Consider the following 27,743-nt stretch of genomic DNA (forward strand, 5'->3'; position numbering starts at 1 on the left):
ATATATATATATATATATATATATATATATATGTAAAGGTCTACTTCAGTAGACGGAAATCTCACTTAAATGACTTTCATAATGCCAAGATGGCAACACTAACAATCCATAACACCAACGACCCAGAACACTGACTTTCTACTCTAGGTAAGTACTTGCTTGGCCAACCTGAAAAACAAAATAAAGCCGAGCAAAGTAAACCCACCAATGTGGGGGGGCTTTGCCCACACCCCCCCCTAAGTAAATACTGCAACTCCAAGATCACACTTTTGTGGGGGTAAGGGGCAAAGTTCAACATGGTGGCCAAGCGGTTACTTACCTAAAGTGGAATGTCAGTATTCTGGGTCATTGGTGTTATGGTATTAAGGCACTGTCGTCTCAGCATTATGAAAGTCGGGTAAGTGACATTTCGGTCTACCAAAGTAGACCCATATATATATATATATATATATATATATATATATATATATATATATATATATATATATACACACACACACATATATATATATATTTAAGTGTGCGTGTGTGTGTATGTATGCGTGCATATGCATGCGTGTGTGTGTGCAAGTATTTTACAGGTAGATATGAAGTGAGTGACTGAAAGTTTGTTGTGGTTGGGGTTTTGATTGCTTTTAGTTTTTGAAGCCATGTGCTGTGCATTTGCAGGTGTTTTTGTGTGTCTGCAAATAGATTTGGAGTGAGTGAGAAAGTGTGCTATGGTATGTGGCTTTCTGCTTGGTGTGAGTTGTTTAAAATGTACAGTGTGTGTCGCTCGTTTATCTCTAATACATAAAAGATGGCTTGGGGTTTCGTTCTGATGATTTAATACATACAAACACAAATCAGAATGGATAGCAGCATCATTAAATATGAACGAACTAGTTAAACAGAGCTTACATACATACATGCTTACATCTCAACAGCTAACTACAAAATGGCTGTCAGGCTCGCACATTCTCAGTATTTATACACTTGTGCAGGCCCTTGGATAGTTTTTTAAAGGTATATACACACATAATGATCTACATCCTCCCTTTTAGAAAGATTGCCCTTTATGCAAAACAGTGTTAGAGCTAGACATGCATTACTATATACATTGAAAACAAAACACAATGTTCATGTCCAAGTTGCTTGGTAGCTGCTACAGGGTTTAGAGATTCAATCATATCTGCTAACATAACAGTTGGGACTTAATTTAGCAACAGGGACAGTCTGCAGTGCACAACTCGTATCATGAACTTCTGGATTCGTTATAAGAACAGGAAAGTCCTCTGGAACTTCCTCAGGAATTGGAACGGTTACACGGGATAACTCACGCTGAGATAAAGAGTCTCTCTCACAGGCTATTTGTTGTGGTATAGGCTCAGATACTGGTCTCAAACGTTTCCAATTCCACCTAAAAGTTGCTGCTTCTGACTCTATAATGTATGGTCTCGGCTCTGGACCAATATTCTTTACAATACCAATCCGATCATAACCTTTGGACATCTGTATCCTTACCAGTTCTCCCTCTCATAATGGATTGAGCGGTTTGCTGGTCTTATCATAGTAGGACTTCTGAGTTAGGCGCTTCTTCAACAGATTGGCTTTCACTGATCTGGTGTTCTTGACACATGGAACCAACAATTGACTACTGATTGGTAATGTGGTTCTGGTTTGTCTTGACAGAAGTCTCTGAGCAGGTGAACCAAGATGTTTATCACAAGGAATATTTCTTTGATTCAAAATATTCAAGAAAACATCACTATTATCTCATTTTAACTTCTCTTATAACTGTTTTGCACTTTGCACTGCATGTTCTACCAAACCATTTGACTGTGGGTACTCTTGACTACTTATAACATGAGTAAAGTCCTTATTCTTCTGCAAATCTTTTGAACTGTTGGCTTGTAAACTCTGTGCCACTATCAGAAATAACTTTGTGCGTACTCCCATGAACTGCAAAATGATGTTTCATCTTAGTAATGACTGCACTAGATGCTAGGTTAGGAAGTAAGTCAATCTTGAACACTTTGGAGAAAGAGTCTACTAACACCAAATAATGCTGACCATTCCACTCAAAGATATCAGTGGCGACTGTCAAACAATGTAGTTCCGGAATTTGGTTAAGCTGAAGTGGTTCCTTCGGTTGATGTAGCTTTGTACTATTGCATACTGAACAAAAAGAAAGTGCTCTCTCAATGTCTTGTGACATAGAAGGCCAAAATATTAGGTCTCTCACCCTTCTTTTAGTAGATTTGATTCCTGGGAGATCACGATGCAAGAGAGTAATGTACTCTGGTTGCAAGGACTTTGGAACAGTTACTTTTGGAGCTTTCATAAATATACCTTTGTCAGACAAAATCTCATCTCTGTATGGAAAATAAGGTTGCACTTCTTGAGGTAAAGTAGATTGCTTTGACAGCCATCCTTGACTGAGGAAGTGGTTGAGCCTCTGTAAAACTGGATCTGTAGCTGTGTGATTTCTCAGCATATCAAGATGTGTGGAAGAAAAATGTCTCACTTCCATGACTTCAAAATCATCAATCGATTGAGAACCTTGACTGTCATTCTGTTCAGTGGTATTCCTGGGTGATCTGGATAATGTATCAGCAAGATAAAGAAGTGCCTTTCTTGTAGACAAGATTGAAATTATACTTTTATAACCTCAGCATCATACGTTGCGGTCTGGCTGGAACAGAATGCATAGGTTTTCTCAAGATAGTGACTAATGGCTGGTGGTCTGTTTCGATCTGGATAGATCTACTATAAACATAATCATGGAACTTCGAACATGCAAACACAGTTGCCAAAAGCTATTTCTCAATCTGGGCTTACATCATTTCAGTGTGGGTAAGAGTTCTCGATGCATAGGCAACAGGTTGATCCTCTTGTAGAATGACTGTAGCAAGTCCAAATTTCGAAGCATCACAGGAAAGTTTAACTGGTTTGTGAATATCATACTATCTGAGAGTTGCTGGACTAGCAATTCTGTTTCAGGACATCAAATGCTCATTGGTGTTGCTCTAACCAACACCAGGATACATCTTTACATGTCAGCTCTCTGAGTGGTGCTGATAGTTGGCTCAAGTCTGGAATGAACTTGCCTACGTAGTTGACCATGCCAAAAAAGTTGCAGGGCTTGAACATTGTCTTGAGCTGGCATCTAGAGAATGGCTGATTGCTTTGAAGGGTCTGGCCGTAGGCCTGTACTTGTAAATAAATGACCAACATAAGGAACTTTTTGTAGCCTGAATTTGAATTTGCATGGGTTGAGCTTGAGATTCACTTGATGTGCCCTTTCTAGAGCCTTTCTGAGGTTTCTGTCATGTCCTGCTTTATCACGACCTCCTACTAGTATGTTGTCCGCTATGATAGCACAAGGATACCCAGAAAAAAATTTGCTCCATTGCTCGTTCAAAGACTTCACTTGCAGAATTTATCCCAAATGGCATTCTCAAAAATCTGTACCTGCCAAATGGAGTACTGAAAGTAGTGAGCAATGAGGATTTTTTATCAAGATGAATTTGCCAAAATGAACTCTTTACATCTAAGACAGACAAAATAGTGGCATTTGGCATTAAGGCTGCGACTTCTTCGACTATGCGCATAGGATGATGAGATCTTTTTAATGCTTTGTTCAAATCTCATGGATCAATACATATTCTGATGTCATCTGAGCTTTTCTTATGGAGTACCACCATGGAAGATACCCATTCAGTCGGAGTTTCTACTGGGCAAATCATACCTTATTGCACCATTTTATCCAATGTGGCTTTGACTCTGTCCTGCATGACTATTGGAACTTTGCGTGTTGGACTTCTGGGTCTAACTTCATGGAGTACACAACTGGAAATTTGCCTAGTTTGTCTTGGAAAAGATCAGCATAAGTAGAAAAAATGTGCTGGGCAAAATTAGAGTAGTGGTCTTTTAAGCTAACATGGTGGACTTCCTTGTTAAATGAAAGCAATCCCATTTTTAAACCATCTCTAAGGCCTAATAATAACTGGGCGTGCCTCTTGACCACATAAAATAATAAGTCATAGCTTCTTCCTGCAGAGTAACATGAAAGCACTACTGAGCCTTTGGTTTGAATTTCTTCACCTCCATAAGCAACAAATTTCACCCATCTTGCCAAATCAAGCCTTTTACCTTGACACACTCTAGCAAATGTTTCTGCAGACGTAACATTGCACTTTCAGCCTGTGTCATCTTTGAGCTCTATGGGTTTGCCATTTATCCGAACAGTACAAAATACTTCATTCTTGGCCCTTAAATCTACTGCATTAACTGTTTCATGAAGCGCTGACACACTATCAACATAAAGAGTAGAGCTACCACTATCTAACTAATCAACTTGTTTCTTAAAATGTTCTCTTTTAATAAAAGAATGTGGGCCTTTTGACTTACAAAATCTTTTGAAATGATTCCATTTATTGCATTTGTGGCATTGTTGCCCAAGAGCTAGACATTTCTCCCTTTTAGATTCATGATTACCACCACAATTACGACAGTTGGCAATGAAAGTACATTGGGGCCCATGTTATGAATTTGCTAACTCACTGTTATGCTTCACTGAGACTGTGCAACTTCTGGAATGTGCTAAAAAGTTCTGGGGTTTACCAGTGAGTGTTGCAGGGCTTACAGCTATCATGTGCTTAGGCCTGTTTCTTTTAATAAACGTGCTGCATACTATCAACATGAGCTTTATCACTGTGCCTTCTAGAGCTGTTCTCATTTGTAAGCATATTTGTGTGCTTTTCTGTAATCTCATATATCTGACAAATCTCATTGGCCTTATTCAAAGTTAAATCATTGCTACAAAGCAAAATGTTTCTCACAGCATCATCTTTTATGCCACACGTGTCTGTCCTTTATCAACTCATCCCTTAAGTCACCAAATCTGCATGTTTTAGCTTTATTTCTCAGGTCAGTTATATATGCTGCAAAAGTTTCACCAGGCTTTTGATCCCTGGTGTAAAATAACTGCCTTTCCATTGTAACATTTGTCTGGGGGTTACACATTTGTCTACATTTACGTTTTAAGCACTCTGGGTCCTCCTTTGGCTCAGCCAGTACAACAATATGACATTTTTCCCCCTCTCCAGTATAGATAGCAGGTGCATATACAAATGAGCATTCATTTTCAATAGCTACTGACCCAGCTAAATTAAGCAGAATAAATGCCTTTGTACGGTCATGTTTATCAGAAAATGCAGCCTGTATGAAAATGTCATACTCTTGCTCAAACACTCTCCAGCTGTCAACAATATTCTGGTCAAACACAAGTGCCCTGGGTTTTCGAAATCCATCTGCCATGCCCACAAAGTACACACAAACACACTGAAAATATGGCCCTTGTAATTATGTACAAACAAACTGTGCTGTGAGCTTGTAACAACATTCAAATCCACAATAATCTCTTTGAAATACTTTACTTTGCGAAATATGTTCTGTAATGGCTGCATTCTGTAAAATATGCCTTGTAATGGCTGTCCTTTCAGAAATACGCCTTGTAATGGCTGTGCTTTTGCAAAATAGCTTTACTGTAACACTGCACAAACATGCAAACACTTTACACACTTCTGAAAATTCAGATATCTTTGCTTATTATGAAAATATAGGTGCTTTGCGAAAATGTGGCTGTTTCCCTTTATTTTATTTGTTCTATGCAATTCAGACTTTATTTCAAACATTTTACATAGTAATTCAAATATTTTTATCACTAACATACATATCTGTTCATGCGAATATCATTTAGAATGTTCTGTATGCCCCTTTTCATATTTTACGAATAAGAATTAGTGCTTAGCAAGATTTAATACTTAAATTTGTTTCTGAGCTGTTTTGTGAAGTATGCACATTTTAGGATGATCCACTCGTTTATATTCCACGAGCATCTGGGTAAGTGCCTTAAATCGTCTCAACCAAGCCATTTTAAACTTCATGCCTCTTCGGTATGCTGGTTCTGACTTCAGAACCTTTTAGATATGCCGCTTCTGGCACCATGTCCTTTTAGACATGCCACTTCTGACACCATGTCGCTCTGCCTCTAATACATAAAACAAGGAGGCTTGGGTTTTCATTCTGATGCTTTAAAACATACAAACACATCAGAATGGATAGCAGCATAATTAAATATGAACTAATTAGTTAACAAACACAGTTTACATACATACATGCTTACATCTCAACAGCTAACTACAAAATGGCCATCAGACTTGCATGTGCTCAGTATTTATACACTTGTGCAAGCCCTTGGATAGCTTCTTAAAGGTATATACACACATATTGATCTACAGTGTTCTGAATGAGTAGTCAAATGTATATGGTGATGTTATTGCTTTCTTTCTGTTGAGTTGAGCATTTAGAAGCATGTATTTTGTGTGTGGACATTGGTATAGGCTGCAATGTGGGGCCAGTTGTGTAAACTTGGTTGGGTTTTACTTGCCAAAAAGAATGGTGAACAGAATATGGTGATTAAGTGTGCGTTTGTTACGGATTATATGAGAGGTGTGAGAAGTGGCTGTTGTGCAAGAAAGGTGTTTGTGAGACTCTGTAACTTAAATGGCACTTATCCCAAGATAAGTGTGATCTTGGAGTTGGTTAAATGTATTTTAGGTGGGCAAATACACCCCGGCCATGGGAAGGTTTACATAGCTTGACCCCATGATATAAGTGCTTGTAGTATGTTTGTGTTTTTTTTAAGTTATGTGGATATGTTAATCTGGGTGACTTTTTCTCATTGTATAGGCTAGATCATGTGTACTAGTTTATATCTGTGCACATCTGTATGCATTTGATGGAATGAGATGTTGACCAGTCAACTATGTCCTCGTAATATGTTATTTTTGAACATTTGGTCATCAATTAGTCTGGTACTTATATTTATGCCCGTATTCTTAATTGTTTGTGGCTTAAAAGGCATGCATATTGTACACATTTATTTGAAGCATTCGGCTACAAGACAAAGAATTTCTGACTGTCCTGTAGAAGGAAATTTGTATTCATACCTACTGTATTTGTAATGCTCTACAATCCACACCGACAGTACAGAACAGTTTTCAACATGGGACAAACAGAATAATCAGCATAACCTGATGAAACAGCATGAAAACAACTTTTCTCTTCAGATTAGACACAGATCTGATGTGAGTGATACTTCTTCAGAAGTCTGATCTGCAAATTTATACTGAAACCTGATGCTTCAGTCCCTTCCCTTTTATCCTCAGTTTTCATCCCTCCAACTCCTTCTCTAACCCCTACCTTTTCCCTCCTGTATACAACTCCCCTTAATCCCACTGTTTATGTACCTTACGTGTGTCATATTTTGTCTTGCTTTAAGATCCCTATAATGGTCAAAAGCTGACTGCACCACTGACCACCAAATAATATGTGGTGGGTAGATGGCTTTAAAAGTACACGGTAAATGAACACAGCTGTACCATGTAATAGCCAATATGTACAACACTCAAATAAGCCTTACAATTAATAGTTGTATGCCAGTGTTGAAATCACTGGCTACCCATGATTTCACCCACCTTAAACTGAACCCAGTGTCTTTCAGTACAAATTTACCAAAAGTAATGTAAACTCCAAGATTATTTTGCACACAATGGCACTTGTAATTTTTTTCCAGGAGCAGTAACTCTTCAAAAGACAGAAGCCAGCAGATGAGATTATACCAGATAAATACCCATAACATTAAGATAGATAAACTACCAACCCCAAACATTTAAATTTGAATGCTTGGACAAAGAAATACCAGATTTAAACAGACAGATGACATAAAGAGGAATTCAACTATCAGCTCACACATTTTATTATCGGTAGTTAAAGGATTTACTGAACTGTAACTACCTCTGGTTTAAAAGTACACACAGTGGTGGACAAGACATTAAACCAAGGCCCCATTTGCTTAAGTTGGTCGTAGCTCATTTAGATATAAAAGATCCCATGGTATCTATCAAAAAGAGTAGAGGAAGTTCCCTGATGCCCTGGCCAAATTTCCCCTGGTAATATAAATACCACCTTGGGTCTCCCATGAAAAGAAGGTACTAGCTTGGTGGGATTAAGAAGGATATGTACAAAAAAAAAAAAAGATAAATACATAGTTTCACAAGCAAATAGATTCCAGCTTAAACTCTGTTTCTGTAATGTAGCTTCCTGTTGCACAAAAGCAGAAAGAGGGCAGTAACTAATTAGCAGTCCCTCTAGTTAATTAATAAAACTAACAGACTTTTTACACTCTCTCTCACTTGCTTCTTAAAAGAACCTCAGGCAGCATTTCCTGTTTTTTTTCAATGTGAATGAAATGCCCTGTTTCCCCAGCAGTTACATACTTTTGGAGGTCCAAATAAGGTAATGCATCGTTTACCTGAAACAGCATTACGAGGAGCAGTAAGCTTTAAGTATTGCAAATGTGTGCAAATTTGAGAAGCCAGTTTCACTTTTTAACAGCTATGTTGAATTTTTGACAGAAGGCAAATGCATATACTGCGTAGTTCATTATTTTACAAGATGTAAGATTTACTGAACGTAAAAAACACAATTTTATTTACACAGTTTATAGACAACAGTTTTATTTCAGCTTAATATTGTTTTCTTTAAACCTTACCAAAAGACAGTTGGAGAATTCACTCAGTCTGTCACATTTCTTTTCTGAATTCAACTGCAATAATTTTAAAATAGTCTTGCTTGTCTACAAGCCCATTCTCTCCTCCCTCATCTTTTCATTCTTTTGCTATCTCACTTCACCCAACTTGTCAGCAATATTACTACAACTCTTTGTCCTCATCTAAACCCTTCTTCTCCATCCACCTCCAAAAAAATCACTCCTCCCATTCAACTCGATACAGCCTACCAAACCTCCTTCCAACTAATCATGACCTTCTGCCCCAACCTTTCCCTCTTCCCACACTAGCATCTTATACACACATAAATGCCATCCTCCTTTCTACTACACTTCCAGCAGTGACCATACTGCAGAAAACTCTCTTTTCTCAATGTTACTGATAACTTGCCTTGTAGATCAAATTCATAAATTCATATGCATATCATACACTGCTCCAGTCACCTGCAGCTGCCACACTGATTCCATTCAATTACTCTTATCCTACTCAACTACATTTTGCCAACTGTTTGTTATTTTTATCAAATTACTTATTTTACTGTATATATATCTGTTAATCAGTTAAGCTCACAGAAAACAAGTGCCCCTATTCAGGGACAATTCAGGAGTACTATCTGTTTACATGACTTGATAAGAGTCACACAGTAGAGAAATGAAAATAAAAGAAATCGAACACTGTATGCCTGACTACGGGAAACAGCTCATCAGCAGCTCACAGCCTTAATCCTCTGGTCTAACCAAACACTCCCTTAACGTCTCCCAACGCCTATTCAGAAAAACTTTCCTTAAATCTGTATATGTTATCTTAACATGACTGTTCTTAAGTACTATTCATTTTCCCATAGTATACCTCAACTCACCCCCTCCCCTTCTCTCCCTGCACTTCTCAGACTTCTTCAATGCTTCCCTAAGCTGTCTATATTTTAGCCATTCCCCCTTCTCCAAATAAATGCCCTAACAATTCCTCCATTATAGGTTCATAGGAAGGTACTAGGCTATCGGCCCAAGGGCCTACGTAAGCCTAGTCAACAAGGTTCCCTGGCTTACACCACCCAAGAAAGTTATTTTCCTGTGCCACTGTCGAGCAGAGACACAGAAGTGATCCCCAGGGTGTATTTCCTATTTCTCATCCACTCATCAAGATTTTTCATAAAGAGTGCTAATGAAGAACTTTGCTTGACATACATGGGTAGCTTGTTCCAGAGTATGGGAAGTCTCTGGGACAGGAATCTATCCCTCCAGCATGTCCTGTTTATTGTGGTGACAAGGTTTAGGTCCCTAGAGCGTGTAGCTCAGAGGGATTGGGATTTCTTTAGGTATAGCATGTCCAACAGCTCTGGGTTTGACATAGCTTTATATGTTAGGCAGAGATCACCTCGGAGTAGGCAATATGCTACGGAGTAAAGCTGGAGTTTTTTGAGGCAGAATGTGTAGGGCATTTGTTTGAGGCCAGCAATCCTCTTTGTGAGGTACTTCTGTGGCCTTTCCAGCTGCTGCAGATGTCTTGTGAGGTACATTCCAAAAGGGGCGTTGTACTCTATAATGGGTCTAATAAGTGTCGAGTAGAGGGGAATAATGACCTCTTTTTTCCTGGATGAGAACCCTTTTATGATGAGGTGTGCCACGTAGAAGGACTTCCTGACTACTGTGGCGATGTGACTCTCAAAGGAGAGACTACTGTCCACCTGGGTCCCAAGGTCTCTTATCACACATTCGGTGTTAAGTAGATTACTGCCTATGTGGTAGTTCATGGGTACAGAATTTTTACCAAAGGGGATGACACTGCACCTTTTGGCATTAAGCTTGAGGCCATGGCTCTGACACCAGGCATCTGTCTCACCGAGGCCCTTCTGCAGGATGTCCACATCATTTGGGGACTTGACTATGGCTCCTAGTTTCCAGTCATCTGTGAACTTCGTTAGCCAGAGGCATTCTGTGTTAGCCTTTACTTCAGAGAAGTAGATACCAAGCAGGAGAGATCCCAGGACGGAACCCTGTGGTACTCCACTTGTCACTGCTTTGAGATCAGATTTGGAGTCTGTAACTTTTACAGTGTGGGTTCTGTCAGTGAGCCAGCTGGCAACCCATCTTGTGACCTGGGGACGTCGTTCATCCTGCCATCATTCCACAACCATACATCCTCTGATTTCCTTACTTCTTATACCTTCTACCTTGTCCCTTCAGTGCTTCTCCCTTAACATTTTATTACTTCCTCACCAGTAAGTTGACGGACTTCAGGGATTCCCTGCAGGATGCACTGTCGGAGATGCTGGGTGAGCAGATTGGTCTGACGAGGAAGATTATTTTTCTGAGCTATGACACAGAATTGGAATTGCCTAGACATGGTAAGAGCTTGCTGTGTCTAATAATGGTGGCTGCCAAAAAAGTAAATACTAGAAAATGAAAATCAAAATTTAAACAACTATACTGGAAGTAATGAATGAAAAAGGTACGAGCAAACTACATAGGAAAAATGGGAATTGTGGGAACAATACATACAAGGGAGGAATGAGGTTTAAAAGGTGGCAGGACTTAAATCAGCTATGTAATGTTTGAGTGAGAAAGATTGGGTAGATTTTAATTGATGCATAATGTTTGAACTGGGAGTGTGCTAGTATGGTTTATGATGTAAAATGCTTGCAACTAGGATTGTGCCGGTGTGGTTTGTTTTCATTTATATAAATGTATGACTGCCTATGTTGTAAGTGGTGGTTTAATTAAGATGTGTCTTATTTAAAAAAAAGGCAGGAATTGAATAATTTATGTACTATTGCTTAGGTTATATGATATATAGCAATATATGTGAAGTATAATATTTGTTATATTAATATAGTTTGAGTACTTTTATATGAATGTAAATTTATCTATGTCACCAGTGATAATTCAATAAAGATGTTTGAAAAAAAAACGTTCTCGTACTTCCTCACTCCATTTTCACTCTCTCCTCCTTCCATGACCATGTATTCTCTCTATATTCTTCATCCCTTACTACTCTGAACTTGTCCCTTCAGTGTTTTTCTCTTAATGCTCATTTTCATGTTCTCACAACTCATCCCCCAATTCCCTATAAACTCTCGTATCCTCACAATTGCCCACTCAAAACATCAAATATAATAAGGATTGCAAAAGGAGAGAAATTTCCTTGTACAGTCTTTACACTAAAACCCATCATAACACTAACCTCTAATTTGTCTGATTAGTGGTAGTATTACAGAAAAGTTTTTTCTTAAGGTAAGGTGTTGGGCTAGGGTTAGCATGTATTACTAAGGTGGTGCTCTACCACCTTAGTAATACATGCTAACCCTAACCCTGCCCCCAACCCTAGCCTACACCTTATCTTAAAAACCCTAACACTGCCACATAACAAGACAGACTTAGACGTACAGACATACATCAACACATACACCATTAAATCTATCCCCTTACCCAACGCTTACCATAACATTAAAAACACACACAAACACACTCGCACAAACACTACATCTATCCATTTGATGTACTCATTCTGCTCCAACCTGCAGCTTATTCCTCCACTTATCTGATATTACCCAGTCCAACTTCAAATCCATTTTCTTCCTCCCTTCCTGCTCCACATTTTTGAAGTCAGAAGCCATCAGCCCTCGCTTTAGCCCCTGCATGACCTTTCTGTACTTATGCAGCTTTTGTACCCTTCCATATAAAGTTATTACATTCATTCTACATCAGTGTTATCACCTCTTGTCTTGGCATCAGACATAAATTCCTCACTCTGTAAAGAAAATGTGGAAGCACCTGGTAGGGTAGCACAATTACAGGTTCAAAAATTTGCACCAGCATATTCCTTCATCATGCACCTTGTCCCATTCTCATCACCCAAATGGAATTGTCATGATGTCATCTTAAGGAACTGCAGCCCAGCTCACTCCTGAGATAGCTTAAATTTTTCTAACATAGTCCTTTATCTACATTTCTTAACAGCATTAAACAATCATCGATAAGAAGGTGAAAATATTTACAGTACCTTCTTCATTTTCTGCTTCCCTCAGTGCCATCATTATGCTTATTGCTATCACGCCAGTAATCAGTCATAGCAGATAATGTAATGACAAGCATCCTTTATACATTCCCCTTTCCAATTCCACTCCCCTCCACATACAACCTATTTATCATCACACTCATGGGTGGATCTGCATAACTAGATTCTACTTTGTTTAACCATCTCTCTTCAAAATACATCCCTCACAATATTCTTCCTATATGTAAAACTCTAGCGCATGAAAGGCCTTACTAATATCTATAAGAGCTGTGCCATTTCCTACAGTCCTCCTATAGTCTACCAAATTCAAACAGAATGATTTGCCTTTAGCAAAACCAGCCTGCCATTTTGTAATAAATTGCCTCGCATTCATTTCAATCTCTTTACCAGAAGACTCACAAATACATTGACATCAGCATTAATTAAATAGATCATCTTAAATTTTACAAGATCATTTCCTCCCCATCCCATTTATAGCATCTTGACACATTGTCTCCTAAACTATGGACACCAGCAGCCCTTTTTCCTCTAAACACTATTCAAACAGATCTTCTTTTACTTGTGCCTCAAACGTTAATGAGAAAGCCATCCTCCCTGCTTACTTTAACTATTCAGTACATTCTGTTTCTTCTTTCATCATCATTCTGCTTGTTAATCATTTCCTCTGGTCCTGATTAATACCTTTCCATATCCACATACTCTCTTTCTGCCCCCTTTGGCGTATCTCTTCACCACCCCATACGACTGTACAGTGCATCATAAAAGCCTGTAAAACTTGTGCAATATCATTTCAACTACTTCATCTGCTACTTCATTCATCTGCCAGCAATTCCATCCCTCAACATTCTTCTCACCCTTTAATTTCAAATCTAACAACTTAACCCTTATATCATCTTGTGGTAACTATGCATCTCTTTTCTGCTCCAACTCTGTCTCTGCCTAAAACATTGTTTCTGCCTTGTCCCATCCATTTAACTCTTTATTCCTACCTTCCCCTGTTACCTTCTGGAGTCACCTAACTTTTCTCTTATTGCTTTACTTTTGGCTAATTTTCCCTCCACCCACACCCACTCATAATACTTTCTTACCTCATTTCCTTCAAACTATCCTATACTACCTTCAGTTCCACATCCCTCTGCTTACATTTCCTTTTAAGCTCTCAGCCATACTGTGCAGCCATAATCTGTGCACATCGATACCCCACTGCTACATGCTCCATGGCTAAGTCAACTTAACTGCCCCTCCCCCAATCATGACCATCCATTTCACATGAACAGGATCTGACAAGCACTGGACTCCAATTACCTCTCCCCATATTCCTCCACTAACCTCTTGCTCCCTAAAAACTTTGTCAAACAGGCTTACAGGACTGCTTTCACTCCTTGAAAACAAAATTCCTTCTTGTTACCTAGCACTACCCTCCACACATCACTCAGGCCAGTTCTCCTACTCTTCATCTCTAAAGCTGCCTAGCTTCCACTTACACCATTTAACTTTGCTACAGTATTACAGTATCCTCTTACCTTACCATTTTAATTGACACTTCAAAGACACCTTCAAATATTTTAGCATCGTCTCTTGAGTCATATTCTGATTGTAAAATCCACCTCCATCATTTCCAAACTTATTTCATTAAACACAACATACCACCATGTAATTAATGCCCTTGATTTTTAAAATTCCAATAGACAACATTTAGCATAGGATCTATATCTTACATCCTTGTCTCTAATCCAAATTTCCACATAAACCTACTGCCTGTCCATAACATCCCGCTTATATTAACAATAACCCACTACAGCCTCAAGGAAGCTTTCAATAACTTTTAAGCTGCAGTGATTGACAACAGAAATAAAATTTAAAAAAAATCATCATTTCCCAAACTACAGTATTTTTAGATCCTTAGGTTACTGACTGTCCCTCAATCAAGTAACTTGCTCTAAAATGTTCCACAGGATTTACACCATGACATTGTTTATTCATAGAACCACACTTTACTGTAATCTCTGATCCTCTTGATAAGAAAAAAAATGTGATATCATATTCTTCTTAGCCCTTTTTCTTGACACTATGTTTTCTGAAGTGTAAGGTGGAGAAGTTGGGGGGAAAGACAAACAAAATAATCTACAATTTTGCAGCCACTCCTAATGTACGTCCCATCTCAGTTTAGGAGATTAGTCTGCTCTCCCTGTGATTGTAAATAAAATCCCACGACAATCAAGGCACCCATTTATCAAACATAAGAACATGCTAAATTATAAGTACATAATCATTGCAATTACGGTAAAGAAAAATAAAAGTGCTCTAAGACATGTAAGTACATATTTATGTGCAGTGAAACTCAATGATTGTTCTAGAAGTGAGTGATTGTTCCTTGCAGTAATGCATCGGTAACCACCCTCCCCTTCTTTGCTATGCAAAACCCCTAATTTTCAGTGACTACAAGCCCAAGCTAAGAGGAAAAACATTGTTGGAACTCCATAACAACTCTAAACAAGCCTGCAAGAACATTGATTGCAACTTTTCATGTAGCAGATGAAGTAGACACATTTTAATGTATTACCCTCTTCTTCATTTGTATTTTCTTTGGAAATGTGGCCTTGTTATCAAATCAGCTACTTCTCTTGCAGAGATTTGGCCACTATGGTCAACACCCTAGTAAACTCTGTGGGTACCGAAGAAAGTCCAAATGACAAAACTTTGTACTGGAAATGATGTCCACCAGTAGGCAGCTGAAAGAGTCTCCTATGCAGATCCCAAAAGTGATATGTTAAAATGCATCCCTCTTGTCCAGTGGCACCATCCAGGCACCATGCAGCAGTAGAAGAATGGCCCCTTGGAGAGTCAGCATCTAAAATCAAATTAAATTGCTGAGGTTTGGTATGCACAAAAACATCCATCTGCTATACAGCCAGGAAGAGCCTGGAGAAAAATCCATCAACCCTGATCTAAATCAAGGCTTGTTCAGCAGTACAGCTTTAACCTGACTCAGGTGCTCTGCTGCAATTGTTTATGGAGCTCTAAGATGTGAACCACATTTGCATTTTGTGATAGCTCTCCAAACTGCAGCAAATTCAGAAAGCCACCTCATGGATGACCATAAATTACAGTTAGAACTATTACAATCAGACCAGCACAGCCATCCTGTTAACGGACTTGACCATCAAAGGAAGAAGCAAGACTGCACGATATTTAAGTGCCTTCCTAGAATTTCCAAGCAGCCTTTAGAAGATGAAGAAAGAAGCCTAGGGAAACCATAAAGCTTCTGCACTGTGATAAGAACCTGTTTTCTCCTCAAGAGGTAATCCACTAGATCTTGATAGGTCTTCCCAAGAGAAAACATTTATGAACTGAGCAGTTAAAATGTATGTTTTTGATTTCCGCCAAAAGCCTCAGCTATGTCATCCCATACAGGCACATAGCTTAACCCTGTGGCCCAGGGCCACAGTGTCAGCACAATCAATGTTTCAGCAGGCCATATAGTAGCCCACTCAGGAAGTGAGTCTACAACAGGTTACCCTTTTGTCCAGACTCAAGGAGACTGATGTGTTGTTCTTCCATGGCCTAATACAGTACTGAGGATTAGACTTTGGAGAGGTGAGTCATAGGATAAGTAGTGCAAGGCCCTAATCACCTATGTAGCAGAGGAGTAAACATTCTTACTATACCTTTCCAGTGGTTTTAACCTTTCATCTGGTGATGTGGTGAAAACATGCTGTGGTTTCTGGGATCTTTGCTGGACCAAAGAGACCATAAATGAATCAATTCAAGTATATCTGGTGAGGGGCTCCCTCCATTCTACCAGAGGCATGTAAAAGGTATACGCCTTCTTGGGAGCCATAGAAGCAAAGTTGTTGCTGTGTCTTTTGGCTTTTCCCGGTTAGGGGTCGCCACAGTGGAACTCCGGTCCGCTAATGATTGGTAGCTGATTTTTACGTGCCGAGTTACCAGCCCTGATGCACAACCTTCAATGAAGGTACGCCCATTCACACATGTCTCCACACAGAAGACACTCTAGCTGAGAATCGAACCGGACAAAGTCTTAGTGTGCGGTGACAATGAGGTCCAATATGCCACAGAACCATCCATCCGCTATACAACCAGGAAAAAGCAAAAGAAGAAACTCCAATGATGATGTCTTTAATGACTGGCTTCATGGAGGGATGAAGGCTCTTTCTTCATCCACAAATACATATTTAGTCATTTTGGGAGGTGGATGGAGTCAATTCAAAGAGAATCTGATACACTTCAAAGTGTTTGCAAAGGAGAGATCATCAGAGAAGGGATGACAGAAAAGTAAAAAAGTGGATGACTTGTTTATCTTGCCTGTCTAATAGATTATGGCCTCTGGGTACTCAAGATCTTCAAAGTAACCTGAGTGATCAGGAGTCCCCCACCCGCCTGCTAATAGGTTCATAAGTTCATACTAGGCTATCTGCCCTAGGGCATTTATAAGCCTAGCCAGAGTGTGTATGGCTTTCGCCACCCATATTAAATTAATTTTGCTATGCCCTTTTTCAAGGTTAGTATACTGTGCCTCTGTCTAACAGTGACACAGAAGTGATACCCAGGGTAAACCTACGATCTCCCATCCACTCATCAAGATTCCTCTTGAAGAGAGTCAATGAGGGACTCTGCCTAACCTGGACTGGGATTTTATTCCAGAGTGAAGGGAGCCTCTGGGTTATGAATCTGTCCCTCCAGCATGTCCTATTTATTTCAGTGCTGAGGTTCAAGTCCCTCCAGCATGTAACTTGATGGGATTTGGATTTTCTGAGGTGCAGCATGTCCATTAATTCCGGGTTGGACATGGCTTTATATGTCAGGCACAGACTGCCTCTGAGCAGGCGGTATGCCACTGAGTAGAGCTGGAGTTTCTTTAATCGGGCAGCATACGGCATCTGTTTGAGCCCCTTGATCCTCTTGGTGAGGTACTTTTGGGGTCTTTCCAGTTGCTGCAGGTGTCTGGTAAGGTACATCCCAAAAGGGGCATTGAACTCAATTATGGGCCTGATGAGGGATGAGTAAAGAGGCACGAGGACCTGCCCTGATCTAGATGTGAATCCCTTCATGATTAGGTGGGCTATATAAAATGTTTTTCTAACCACTTTGGCCACGTGGTTGTCAAATGAGAGATTGCTATCAACTTGGGTCCCCAGGTCCCTAATTACTTCTTCTGTACTTAATGGATTACCACCTATGTGGTAATTTGTGGGCACTTTGTTTTTGCCAAAGGGGATGATTATACATTTTTTGGCGTTTAGCTTGAGGCCATGGTTCTGGCACCAGTTGTCTGTTTCTATGAGGCCCTTTTGGAGGATGATTGTGTCGGCTGGAGAGTCTATTATGGCACCCAGTTTGCAGTCATCTGTGAACTTGGTCAGCCACAGTCCTTCCATGTTGGCCTGTACCTCTGAGAAATATATACCGAACAAGAGAGGTCCCAGGACTGAGCCTTGTGGGACGCCACTTGTAACTGGTTTGGAGTCTGACATGGCTCCAGCTATTCTAACCATGTGGGTTCTGTCCTTGAGCCAGTTTGCAACCCATCTAGTGACATAGGGGTTTATATTTAAGCTGGTGAGCTTATCTATAATGCCCGAGTGGGGTATTGTATCAAAGGCTTTTGCGAGGTCCAGGTAGGCTGTGTGGACCACCTTCCCCTTGTCAATGGCCTTGGTGACTGTTTCAAAGAAATTGACTAGGTTCAAGAGGCAGGATCTGCCCTTAACAAAGCCGAACTGGGTAGGATCCAGTGTCTGCAGGTCCCCAATATCTTTATTTATAAGGTCCATGATGATCCTTTCCATAGCTTTGCAGACCAAGCTAGTGAGACTTATAGGGTGATAGTTTCCAGGATCCGTTGAGGCACCACCTTTGTGGAGAGGGACCACTGTTGCTGTATGCCACTCTTTGGGTACATATCCTGTAGTAAGGCTGAGATTGAACAGTAGTTTTAGGTTTGGGTTTAGCTCTTCTTGGAGTTCATGTAGGATGCAGCCCGGGACACCGTCTGTTCCCAGTGATGCTGTGTTTCTTGCTTTGGAGAGGGCAGCTCTTACCTGAGCATCTGAGATGTCAGGGGGGCAGCACTCTGCTGGGATAGATATTAGCCCTTTTGGGGGGGGGGTTTGCGCTGAACCTGTCAGCTAGGATGTTGGCAATGTCTGTGGGTTCGTGTATTTTTGTCATTTTGGACTAATTCTGAGCATATCTGGGAATTCCCACCCAGGTTCCTAACATAACTAAAGAAAGCCTTGTGATTATCCTTAGTGTCCTGTGCAATTTTTCTCTCGAAGCTGGCCTTAGATGATTTTATGAGTGCCCGTAGTTTTTGCTAATACTGATCAGAGATGCCTTCCCTTTTTGGGATTTTGCTCTATCATATAGTAGTTTCCTCCTTCTATTGTATAGTTTGTTTATGGCTGGGGTCCACCAGACAGGACATCTGCCTTTGGAGGATTGGGTCTCGGTTTTATTTGGGATTGCATGATCCATGCATTCCTGAAGGTGTTCATAGAATGCGTTTATAAAGGATTTTGCGGTCTGGGCAGATATCCACAGGCCCGGGGGCTTTGAAGGATTCCACCTTGGTTTTGAGGAGTGTGAAATTTGCTTTAGAGAAGTTTTTCACTGTGGTTTTCTGGGCATGGGGTGGGGTCGGGATGTGAATATCCAGTGAGATTAGTTTATGGTCTGATCTTACCAGTGAGGGATACACTTCTGGTCTGGAGCATAGAGTCCCCATGTTGGTGATGATCAGGTCCAGTATGTTTTCCCTTCTTGTGGGAGTGGTTACAAGTTGTTCCATAGCATTTGAGTTTATAAATTCTAGGAACCTTTGGGCTAGGGTGTTGGAGCTAGAGTAATGCTCCCAGTCTATGGTTGGGTAGTTGAAGTCACCCAATATAATGGTGTTTGGAGAGACCTTCATATTTTCCAGTGTTCTCAGGAAGGCCGAGTGGGGTTCCTGGGTTTGGGAGGGTGGTCTGTAGCAGGCTATAAACTGGAAGGCAGTTTTACCCACTGTTAGTTGCACATGGATAGTCTCTGATGCTTCGTGCTGTGCCACCAACCTGGAGGTGTGGGTATCTTTGACGAATATTGATACTCCCCCTTCTTTTGTGGTTCGGTCCAAGTTTTGGGGCCGAAAAGCATGGTATGTGGTATAACCTGGTAGTGCTGGGGTGCTCTCGAGAGCCTTGAACCAGGTTTCTGTTACTGCACAGATATCAATGTTCTCCATGCTAAGGAGAGTTTCGAGTGCGTGCATCTTGAGGTTTAGACTTCTGGCGTTGAGTTAGCATTACTCTTAGTTTCTTATCCCTTGTGATACCTATGGAGGTGGGTTTGTCTTTTGAGCCTTGCCTAAAAAAGGCACTATGGGGGTAGCAAGAGCCTTTGCCAATATCCGAAAGCCCAGGGGTGACAGGTGCAAGCCATCCCTAGCGAAGCATCGTGGCTTGTCGAGCATGTCATCCCAGGCTGACAGGCATTGGATCCCCTTTGAATGACACCAATACTTAAGCCAATTGTTGAAATTGATAATCTTGTCTTCAGTGAGGGTAAGATGCTACTCAAGGTCAGGGTCATACCGGCCTGGGCTACATGCTCAGAGAGCTCCTCTATGTCTCTTTTCATGTAGTCCAGGGAGGTACATCTCAGGTCATTCACACCAGCATGGACAATGACTGAGTCATATTTGTACTTGCCTTGGAGTGACCTGAGTGCTTGTGTTATAAATCTTGTTTACAGTCACACAGGCAAGAAAGCACATGATATGTACATTCTATATGCCATTGAGGAGCATGTCTACCAGGGGAGATGTGTGTGGGGGGAGGGGGGCTTCACTGGGCTTGGCATCAACATCAGACCATATTCCATAAGTGTGCAGGTCTGAATTCATTTGCTTGATGTCTGCAACTTGAACTGCAAGCCCTGGCAAAGTACAATTGGCAAGCCCCCTCAAACTGGTCCAGAAGACCATGCTTGCCCTAGACAGAGAGACATATCCAGGGCAGGGAAGTATTTTGGCTTCAGTCTCCCAGAACTGAGGCCTACTAACACCAGGGATGGCTCTAATAATTAGTTCAGTTATACTAAAGCTCTAGCCAACTGCCTAGTACCTGGGTCATATCTACATCTCAGTGCATACCCAAAAGGGTTGGAGCCTTGGATTTGCCTCTTCTGGATTCCTTATCCATCAAAACAAAGGACAAGTGCTGTCCTCAGTGACTACTTTTTTATTTTTTAAATGTTTTTCTCCCTGCATGTGGCAGCCATCAGCCCTACTGCAATTAATCCATCAATCACACCCACCTTTCTCAGACAGGGTTAGTGCCAGTCTTGGTAGACCATCATCCAGGCAACCATCATTTTTTTATATTATATGGCTCTAACCTATACTGTTGGCACCTATGTGCACACTCAGAGATGCAAAAGTACGTAATGCCCCTCCCCACCATGAGGGTGTGCACCTTCCTGTATTCTAGCACATACCCAAGAAGGCTACAATATATCAGGATTTGTAGCAGGAAAGGACATCTCCCTACAACTGATGTCTATACGGTATCTTTCTCCAAACATGTGTCCACAGTGCAGCGAGGTTTGCTGCCATTTTCACCCTAATATGTGCAAGCTGGCATCAGCAGCTCACTCCCATCTTCGTCTGCCTTGCTCTACCAGCACCTGGGTTGTTAAACTTTGGTCATCTAAGTCATACTCAGGGTTTTATTTCTCTATGCCAAACAGCCAGGCTTGTCACACCATTGTTAGTCATTAACAAGCTCAGCGCTTGAAGGATATTTTTTTAACAAAAGGGGTTACTTTTAGAAGGGTGAAATTGTGGTCTTCAGTCCTTGCAATAGTGCTGCAGCTATGACATGCTGCTGTGTATGTCAGACTCTCCTGCTAGCTCCTTTGCAAGAAGCTTTCAGCTGCATCCATCCTCCTGGCAGCAAGATACACCAAGAACTTTTGCTTCTAACATCTGCAGGGGGCATGGCTGAAATATTGGTGGCACTTATCTCAATGCTTTATGTTCGGCTGCTATCCAAAACATTAAAGGACAGGCCAGGTCTTGAATTAGTAATTTGATGGTTACAGAAACACTCAGTAGATTTGCGTATATACAACAGACATAGGAACTTTTTTACCATGTGTCAGGATTGACATTCTAACCTCAGAAAATAAATGCCAGGCTTAGGAGCTACATACATTTATGGCATTCACAACATTTTACTGATATGTCAAAATAGCAAACAGCAACTAAACAAATCTCTGAAAGAGGAGAAACCAAAAGAGAAAAAAAAAACACAAAAAATGTTTTTATTCGGGGGGGGGGGGGGTCCTCCTACATCCCCCACACCACCCTGCTATTTATATGTACTAATTCTGAGATTGCACTACAGTGGAGAAAGGGTCAATCGCCCAGTCGTTGTAGTTCTGTGATCTCACACTGATGTTTTTCATTGTTTTTGCATGTGTTGACATTGCTGCTTTTCAACATGTAGGTTCACTCTTGTCAACTGCTATTGTCACATTTTGGAGAAATGTCAAGGACCCACATTTATGTAGTCAGCTCATGATGTCATAGTACGCACTGGCAGAATGGAAGCTTCCTATTAAGAAGTGCAGAACTGTAAACAGTGGAAAATGAACTCAGTTCCTTATCCATTAAGGAGGCTCCATACTGTTAGATCACAAATTTAACAGGTTCATAATTAGTTGTATACATCATAGGTTCATAGGTGTGTACTAGGCTAATGGCCCTGGAGCCTTTACAAGCTTAGCCCATAGGATTACCCTGGCATAGTGCCATCTGACCTTAGTTCCCAGTGCCTCTGTTGAGTATTGCCACTAGAGTGAACCCCAGGGTGAATTTTCTATTTCCCATCCACTCGTCAAGATTTCCCTTGAAGAGGGCCAGTGAGGTGCTCTGTTTGACATGTATGGGAAGTCTATTCCATAGCATGAGCAGTCTCTGGGTTATGATCCTGTCCCTCCAGCACATTCTGTTGATTGTAGTAATGAGGTTGAGGTCTCTGGAGCATGTGGTGTGGAGGGATTGGGATTTCTTTAGATGTAGCATTTCTAACAGAGCTGGGTTAGACATGGCTTTGTAAGTCAAGCAGAGATCACCTCTAAGTAGATGATACGAGACAGGGAATAGTTGGGAGTTTTTTGAGTCTGTCCATATCGGACAAGTGTTTAAAGCCTAGGATCCTCTTTGTGAGGTACTTTTGCAGCCTCTCCAGTTGTTGTAGGTGCCTAGTGAGGTACATGCCAAGTGGGCCACTGTACTTGACGATTGGCCAAATGAGGGAAGAGTAGAGGGGAGGCAATGACTTCTTTCTTCCTGGATGCAAAACCCTTAGTAATGAGATGCGCCACATAGAAGGACTTTCTGACAGTGGCAATGTGGTGGTCAAAAGAGAGGTTGCTGTCAACCTGTGTTCCCAAATCTCTTATAATGCCCTCTGAGTTCAGTGGACTACCATCAATGCGGTAATTCATGGGAAATGGGTTTTTCCCAAAGGGGATGACGACAAATTTTTTTTGGCATTGAGCTTAAGGCCATGGTTCTGACACCAGTTGTTGGTCTCAGTAATGCCTTTCTGTAGTATGTCAACATCACTTGGGGAGTTAATAATGGCTCCCAACTTGCAGTCGTCTGCGAACTTTGTCAGCCAGAGTCCTTTCATGTTGGCCTGGACTTCTGGAAGTAGATACCAAACAGGAGAGGACACAGGACCAATCCCTGTGGGACTCCACTCCTGACTGGTCAGCAGTCTGACTTGGAGTCAGCTACTTCCACACTGTGGGTTCTATCTGTGAGCCAGTTTGCAACCCATCTAGTGATATAGAGGTTGATGCCAAACTTAGTGAGTTTTTCTATGATTCCTGAGTGAGGAATGGTATCAAAGGTCTTGGCCAGATCAACGTAGGCTGTATAAACCACCTTGCCTTCATCCACAGCTCTGGTGACTGACTCAAAGAAGTCGACCAAGTTGAGCAGGCATGATCTACCCTTCACAAAAACAAACTGTGTGGGATCCAGAGTTTGGAGATTCCCTATATCCTTGTTTATTAGGTCCATGATAATGCATTACGTAGCTTTGCATATCAGACTTGTCAGGCTAATAGGGTGATAGTTCCCAGGGTCTGCATTCACTCCTCCGTTGTGGAGAAAGATGACTATAGCAGTGCACCACTTGGTAGGGACAAAGCCTGAGGTGAGACTGTGATTGAACAGGGCACACAGTTGAGGTGCCAGTTCACTCTGTAGTTCATGAAGAACACAGCCAGGGATATTGTCAGGTCCCACAGAAGCTGTATTCCTGTCCTTGGACAGTGCTGTTTTAACCTGTGCAGCAGTAATACTAGGTGCCTGGCAATCTACCGGCATTGTGATTGATCTTTTTTTTGGGGGGGTGGTAAAGTTGGCAATGAATTTGTCAGCCAGTATATTGGCAACATCTGTTGGCTCTGTATAGGAGGCACCATTGTGCAGTAGCTCAGAGCAAATCTGGGCATTGCCGTGGAGATTCTTTACATAACTACAGAAGGCCTTGTGGTTGCCTTTACTATCTGCTGCAATTCTGTTTTCACAGCTAGCTTCAGAGGATTTGATGAAAGATCTCAACTTTTTGTTGAGGCTGATAAGGGAGTTTTCCAGTCTTGGGACTTCACCTTATTCTGCATCAGTTTCCTCCATCTGTTGTAGAGTTTGTTTATGGCAAGGGACCACCAGATTGGCTTCCTTTTTCAGAGGAGAGCATCTTGGTTCTATTGGGTATAATGAGATCCATGCATTTGTGTACATGTTCTTACAGTGCGTTGGTATATGATTTGGTGGTCATACAACTATTCTCCATTTGCATGTGTGCCGTGAAGTTAGCCACCTCTGTTTTTAGGAGCCCAAAGTTAGCTTTGGAGAAGTTTTTCACGGTGGTTACCTTTGTGGGGGGGGGGGGGATGTGGATTTCCAAGGTGGTTAGTTTGTGGATGGATCTAACCAGGGAGGAGTTGACTATTGGTGTAGAGCAACAGTTGCCCATGTTAGTAATGATCAGGTCAAGGATGTTGCTACCTCTAATGGGGGTAAGAATGAGCTGGTCCAGGGCATTGGAATTAATGAATTCCAGGAAACAATGGGCAAGTGCATTAGTACATGAGTACTTTTCCCAGTTAATGAAGGGGCAGTTGAAGTCGCCCAGTATGAGAGTGTTAGGTTGGGCCCTAATATTCTCTAGGGTGCTTAGGAACATGGAGTGTGAGTCTTGGAACATGAGTGGGGACCTATAACAGGCTACGACCTGAATCACCGTACTACCCAGTGTTAGCTGCATCTGAAGTATCTCTGATGCGTTATGTTGATCTACCAGTCTGTAGGTGTGTACATCCTTTATGAATACAGAAACACTACCGCCTTTGGAGCTTTGTTCCAAGTTCTAGGGCCAAAAGGTGTGGAATGAGTTATAGCCTGGTAGAGCAGGAGTGCTTTCTGCTGCCTTGAACCAGGTCTCTGTTACTGCACAAATGTCGATGTTCTCCATTTTAAGGAGTGCTTCGAGCAAGTGCATTTTGAGATTTAGACTTCTAGCGTTGAGCAGCATGACCCCTCAGATTGCATTTGTTTGTAGCTGTTACAGTGATAATTTGGTCTTTGGAACACTGCCTAAAAAAGGTGCTATAAGGGTGGCAAGAGCCAGTTGTTGAAATCAATCATTTTCTGCTTGTACGGGTGATGGTAGGATTCTGCTTAGGGCTAGGGTCATACCCACCTGGGCTCCATATTCCAAGAGCTCCTCCATGTCTCTTTTCATGCAGACCAGGCCAGGAAGGTACATCTCAGGTCATTCACACCCACATGTACAATGACAGAGTTATATTTGTACTTGTTGTTGAGGGACCTGAGTGGGTGCGTTATGTGGCAGATCCTGGCACCTGACAGGCAGCTGACTGTTACCTTCTCCTTGTTCAACCTAGTGAGTGGGACATCAGTGTGCCTCATTATCGAGTCACCTATGACTAGTGTGCTAGACATGCTGTTTTGCCTTAGGGGCTTTGGTTGAGTGGCACACTGTTCAGGAGAGTTATCTGTCACGTGATTAGTGTTGTGTTGTGGTGGTCGAGTTCGTTTCTGCCTTGGAGGTCTCAACTGTTTGGGTAGATTTTTATTGCGAGCCTTCATGAAGGTGGGTGTGTGGTTTGTGTTTTTATGTGAAGGCAGTGCTGGTGTGTGTTCTGGAGGGTTATGTTTTCCATGTGGTGTGGTGCAAGTGTTGACCTTCTCCTCTTGACCAGCTATTCTGGTCTTGGCTGGAGAGTGCTTGGCTTACAGTTTGGATATATAAGTGCATCTCTTGCAAGTCTGAGTGTTGGCAGGTAAGAAGAGAGGGTTGTCGGTGTACATGAAACAGTTGTTACATTGCCTCAGGATGCCCAAGTTCACCAGGTTAACAGGAGAAAGCACAGGGAAATGACCTTTAGACATGCCTGGAAGGGTGGGCATTAATAATAAGTACTGAAGCTGTTTCCTTGTAGAACGTTTAGTGCTGATAGCACTTTTGCGTGCTACAATAATTGCTGCAAGAAGTCTGCTATGGTAAAGTGCTAGACTAATAAGCTAGTAAAAATGCAGGAGAGGAGAGAACTAGCAGATCTAAGGGAAGAATTGAAGAGCAGATGTTGGCACCTCTCAGAAACTTACAAAAAGTCCTGGATACAGCAAAACTGTATCTGGACTACACTACTTACAGGAAAGGCAGGAAACAAGCAAAAACGCAGGCTTTTAAACCCGAAAGTTGAAACAGATGGAAAATTTGCCCAAACGGCTAATAAACTACAAATTCTGGGCCAGACATAGTATACAACTAATCATGTTTAGGCACACTTTTAAAAAGCAGTACACTAGAAACATGTTCAGCATCTCTACTATTACTGAAGTTAACATATTTCATGGATGTCCTGCAAATACTCTTATTTTACTCATTTTGGGAATTCAGTAAGGGCTTCCACACTTTTTTTTTCTTTGCAATTAGTGTAGCACTCTTCTGTGCATTTGCTTCCACCACTTCCTACTGCTTTTATTACACTGCAACATCCTAATTTATGCCTGTGTCAATAGTTTTATCCAAAGCACAAGTAAACTCAACAACTACAGATCTTGTCCTTACCTCCTCATGGAAAGCCACAGCAGTCACTGATCCCAGCTCTTTAATAAGATCTTGGATAATGTCTTCTGGCTTCCCTCTTCTCATTAATAGATTACTGGTAAAAAAGGGAAAAAAACGGTTACAACAGACACTCAAACTAACACTGCGCAGTCCAGTTCTGAAAAAAGACATGTCTGATTGACTTAAGAAAACATCAAATCTTTTTGACAGCAACTGAGCAAGAAAACTGCATTATCAACATCTGCAAAAGTGGAAGCTCATCATCCAGAAGACAGCACCCCGGAACAGAGTCTTTAGCTGTCTTAACTTTGGAAGTCAGGACTTGTACCACTTACTACCACCACTGTGGTCATGTACCACACAACTGCACAGATAAAACAGTAACACGTTTTTGTTCTTTAGGCAGATATTATATAAAACTTCAGACCTTGTGTAAATGGAGGTCCAAACTAGGAAGTGATGTCATTATGAAATCTAGTGCTCTCTATAATCACTACTTCCTGTACTACACTGTACTGTACTACACTGTGCTATTCTTGGAGTTCTCTCAAGTCCCAGCCAGTAAAAGAAATATTTTTTTTGTACAGGGAAAAAGCAAAAACTGATAAAGGAGTGTAGAACAATAAGCCAAGCATGTACAGGTTGTAGAAAGATAATCCTAATTGTTTATCTACAGAAAAATATACATTATAGGCTATGAGTTATTTTTCCACATAATAATCATATTTTTCTCAAGAACAAATGTTACTAGGAATAATGCTTACATGTATAAAAGGCAATGATAATATATTTATGGAAAACAGTAATAATAGAACTAGGTTTTGCAATATTTTTTCACTTTATTAACTGCATATAGTATATTACATTCACTTGTAGTCCTGATGCATATTACCTTACCTCATCAGTGGATTTTACTTCAATTACTTCCCTATTG

At 41.1% G+C, this 27,743-nt stretch overlaps 1 protein-coding gene across 1 annotated transcript in view; it reads right to left on the reverse strand.

Annotated features, from left to right (window-relative positions):
• The window catches only part of LOC122798356 (cryptochrome DASH-like), an 807,604-nt gene that overhangs the window by 543,798 nt on the left and 236,063 nt on the right, over nt 1-27,743 (reverse strand). Inside the window, exon 3 of the mRNA XM_044067208.1 lies at nt 26,810-26,903. Coding sequence (XP_043923143.1) covers nt 26,810-26,903 — 94 coding nt within the window. The remainder of the gene's footprint in view (nt 1-26,809; nt 26,904-27,743) is intronic.

This window comes from Protopterus annectens, chromosome 3.part1, assembly GCF_019279795.1.
Source record: "Protopterus annectens isolate FY-2018-M chromosome 3.part1, PAN1.0, whole genome shotgun sequence".
NCBI classification, from domain to species: domain Eukaryota; kingdom Metazoa; phylum Chordata; order Ceratodontiformes; family Protopteridae; genus Protopterus; species Protopterus annectens.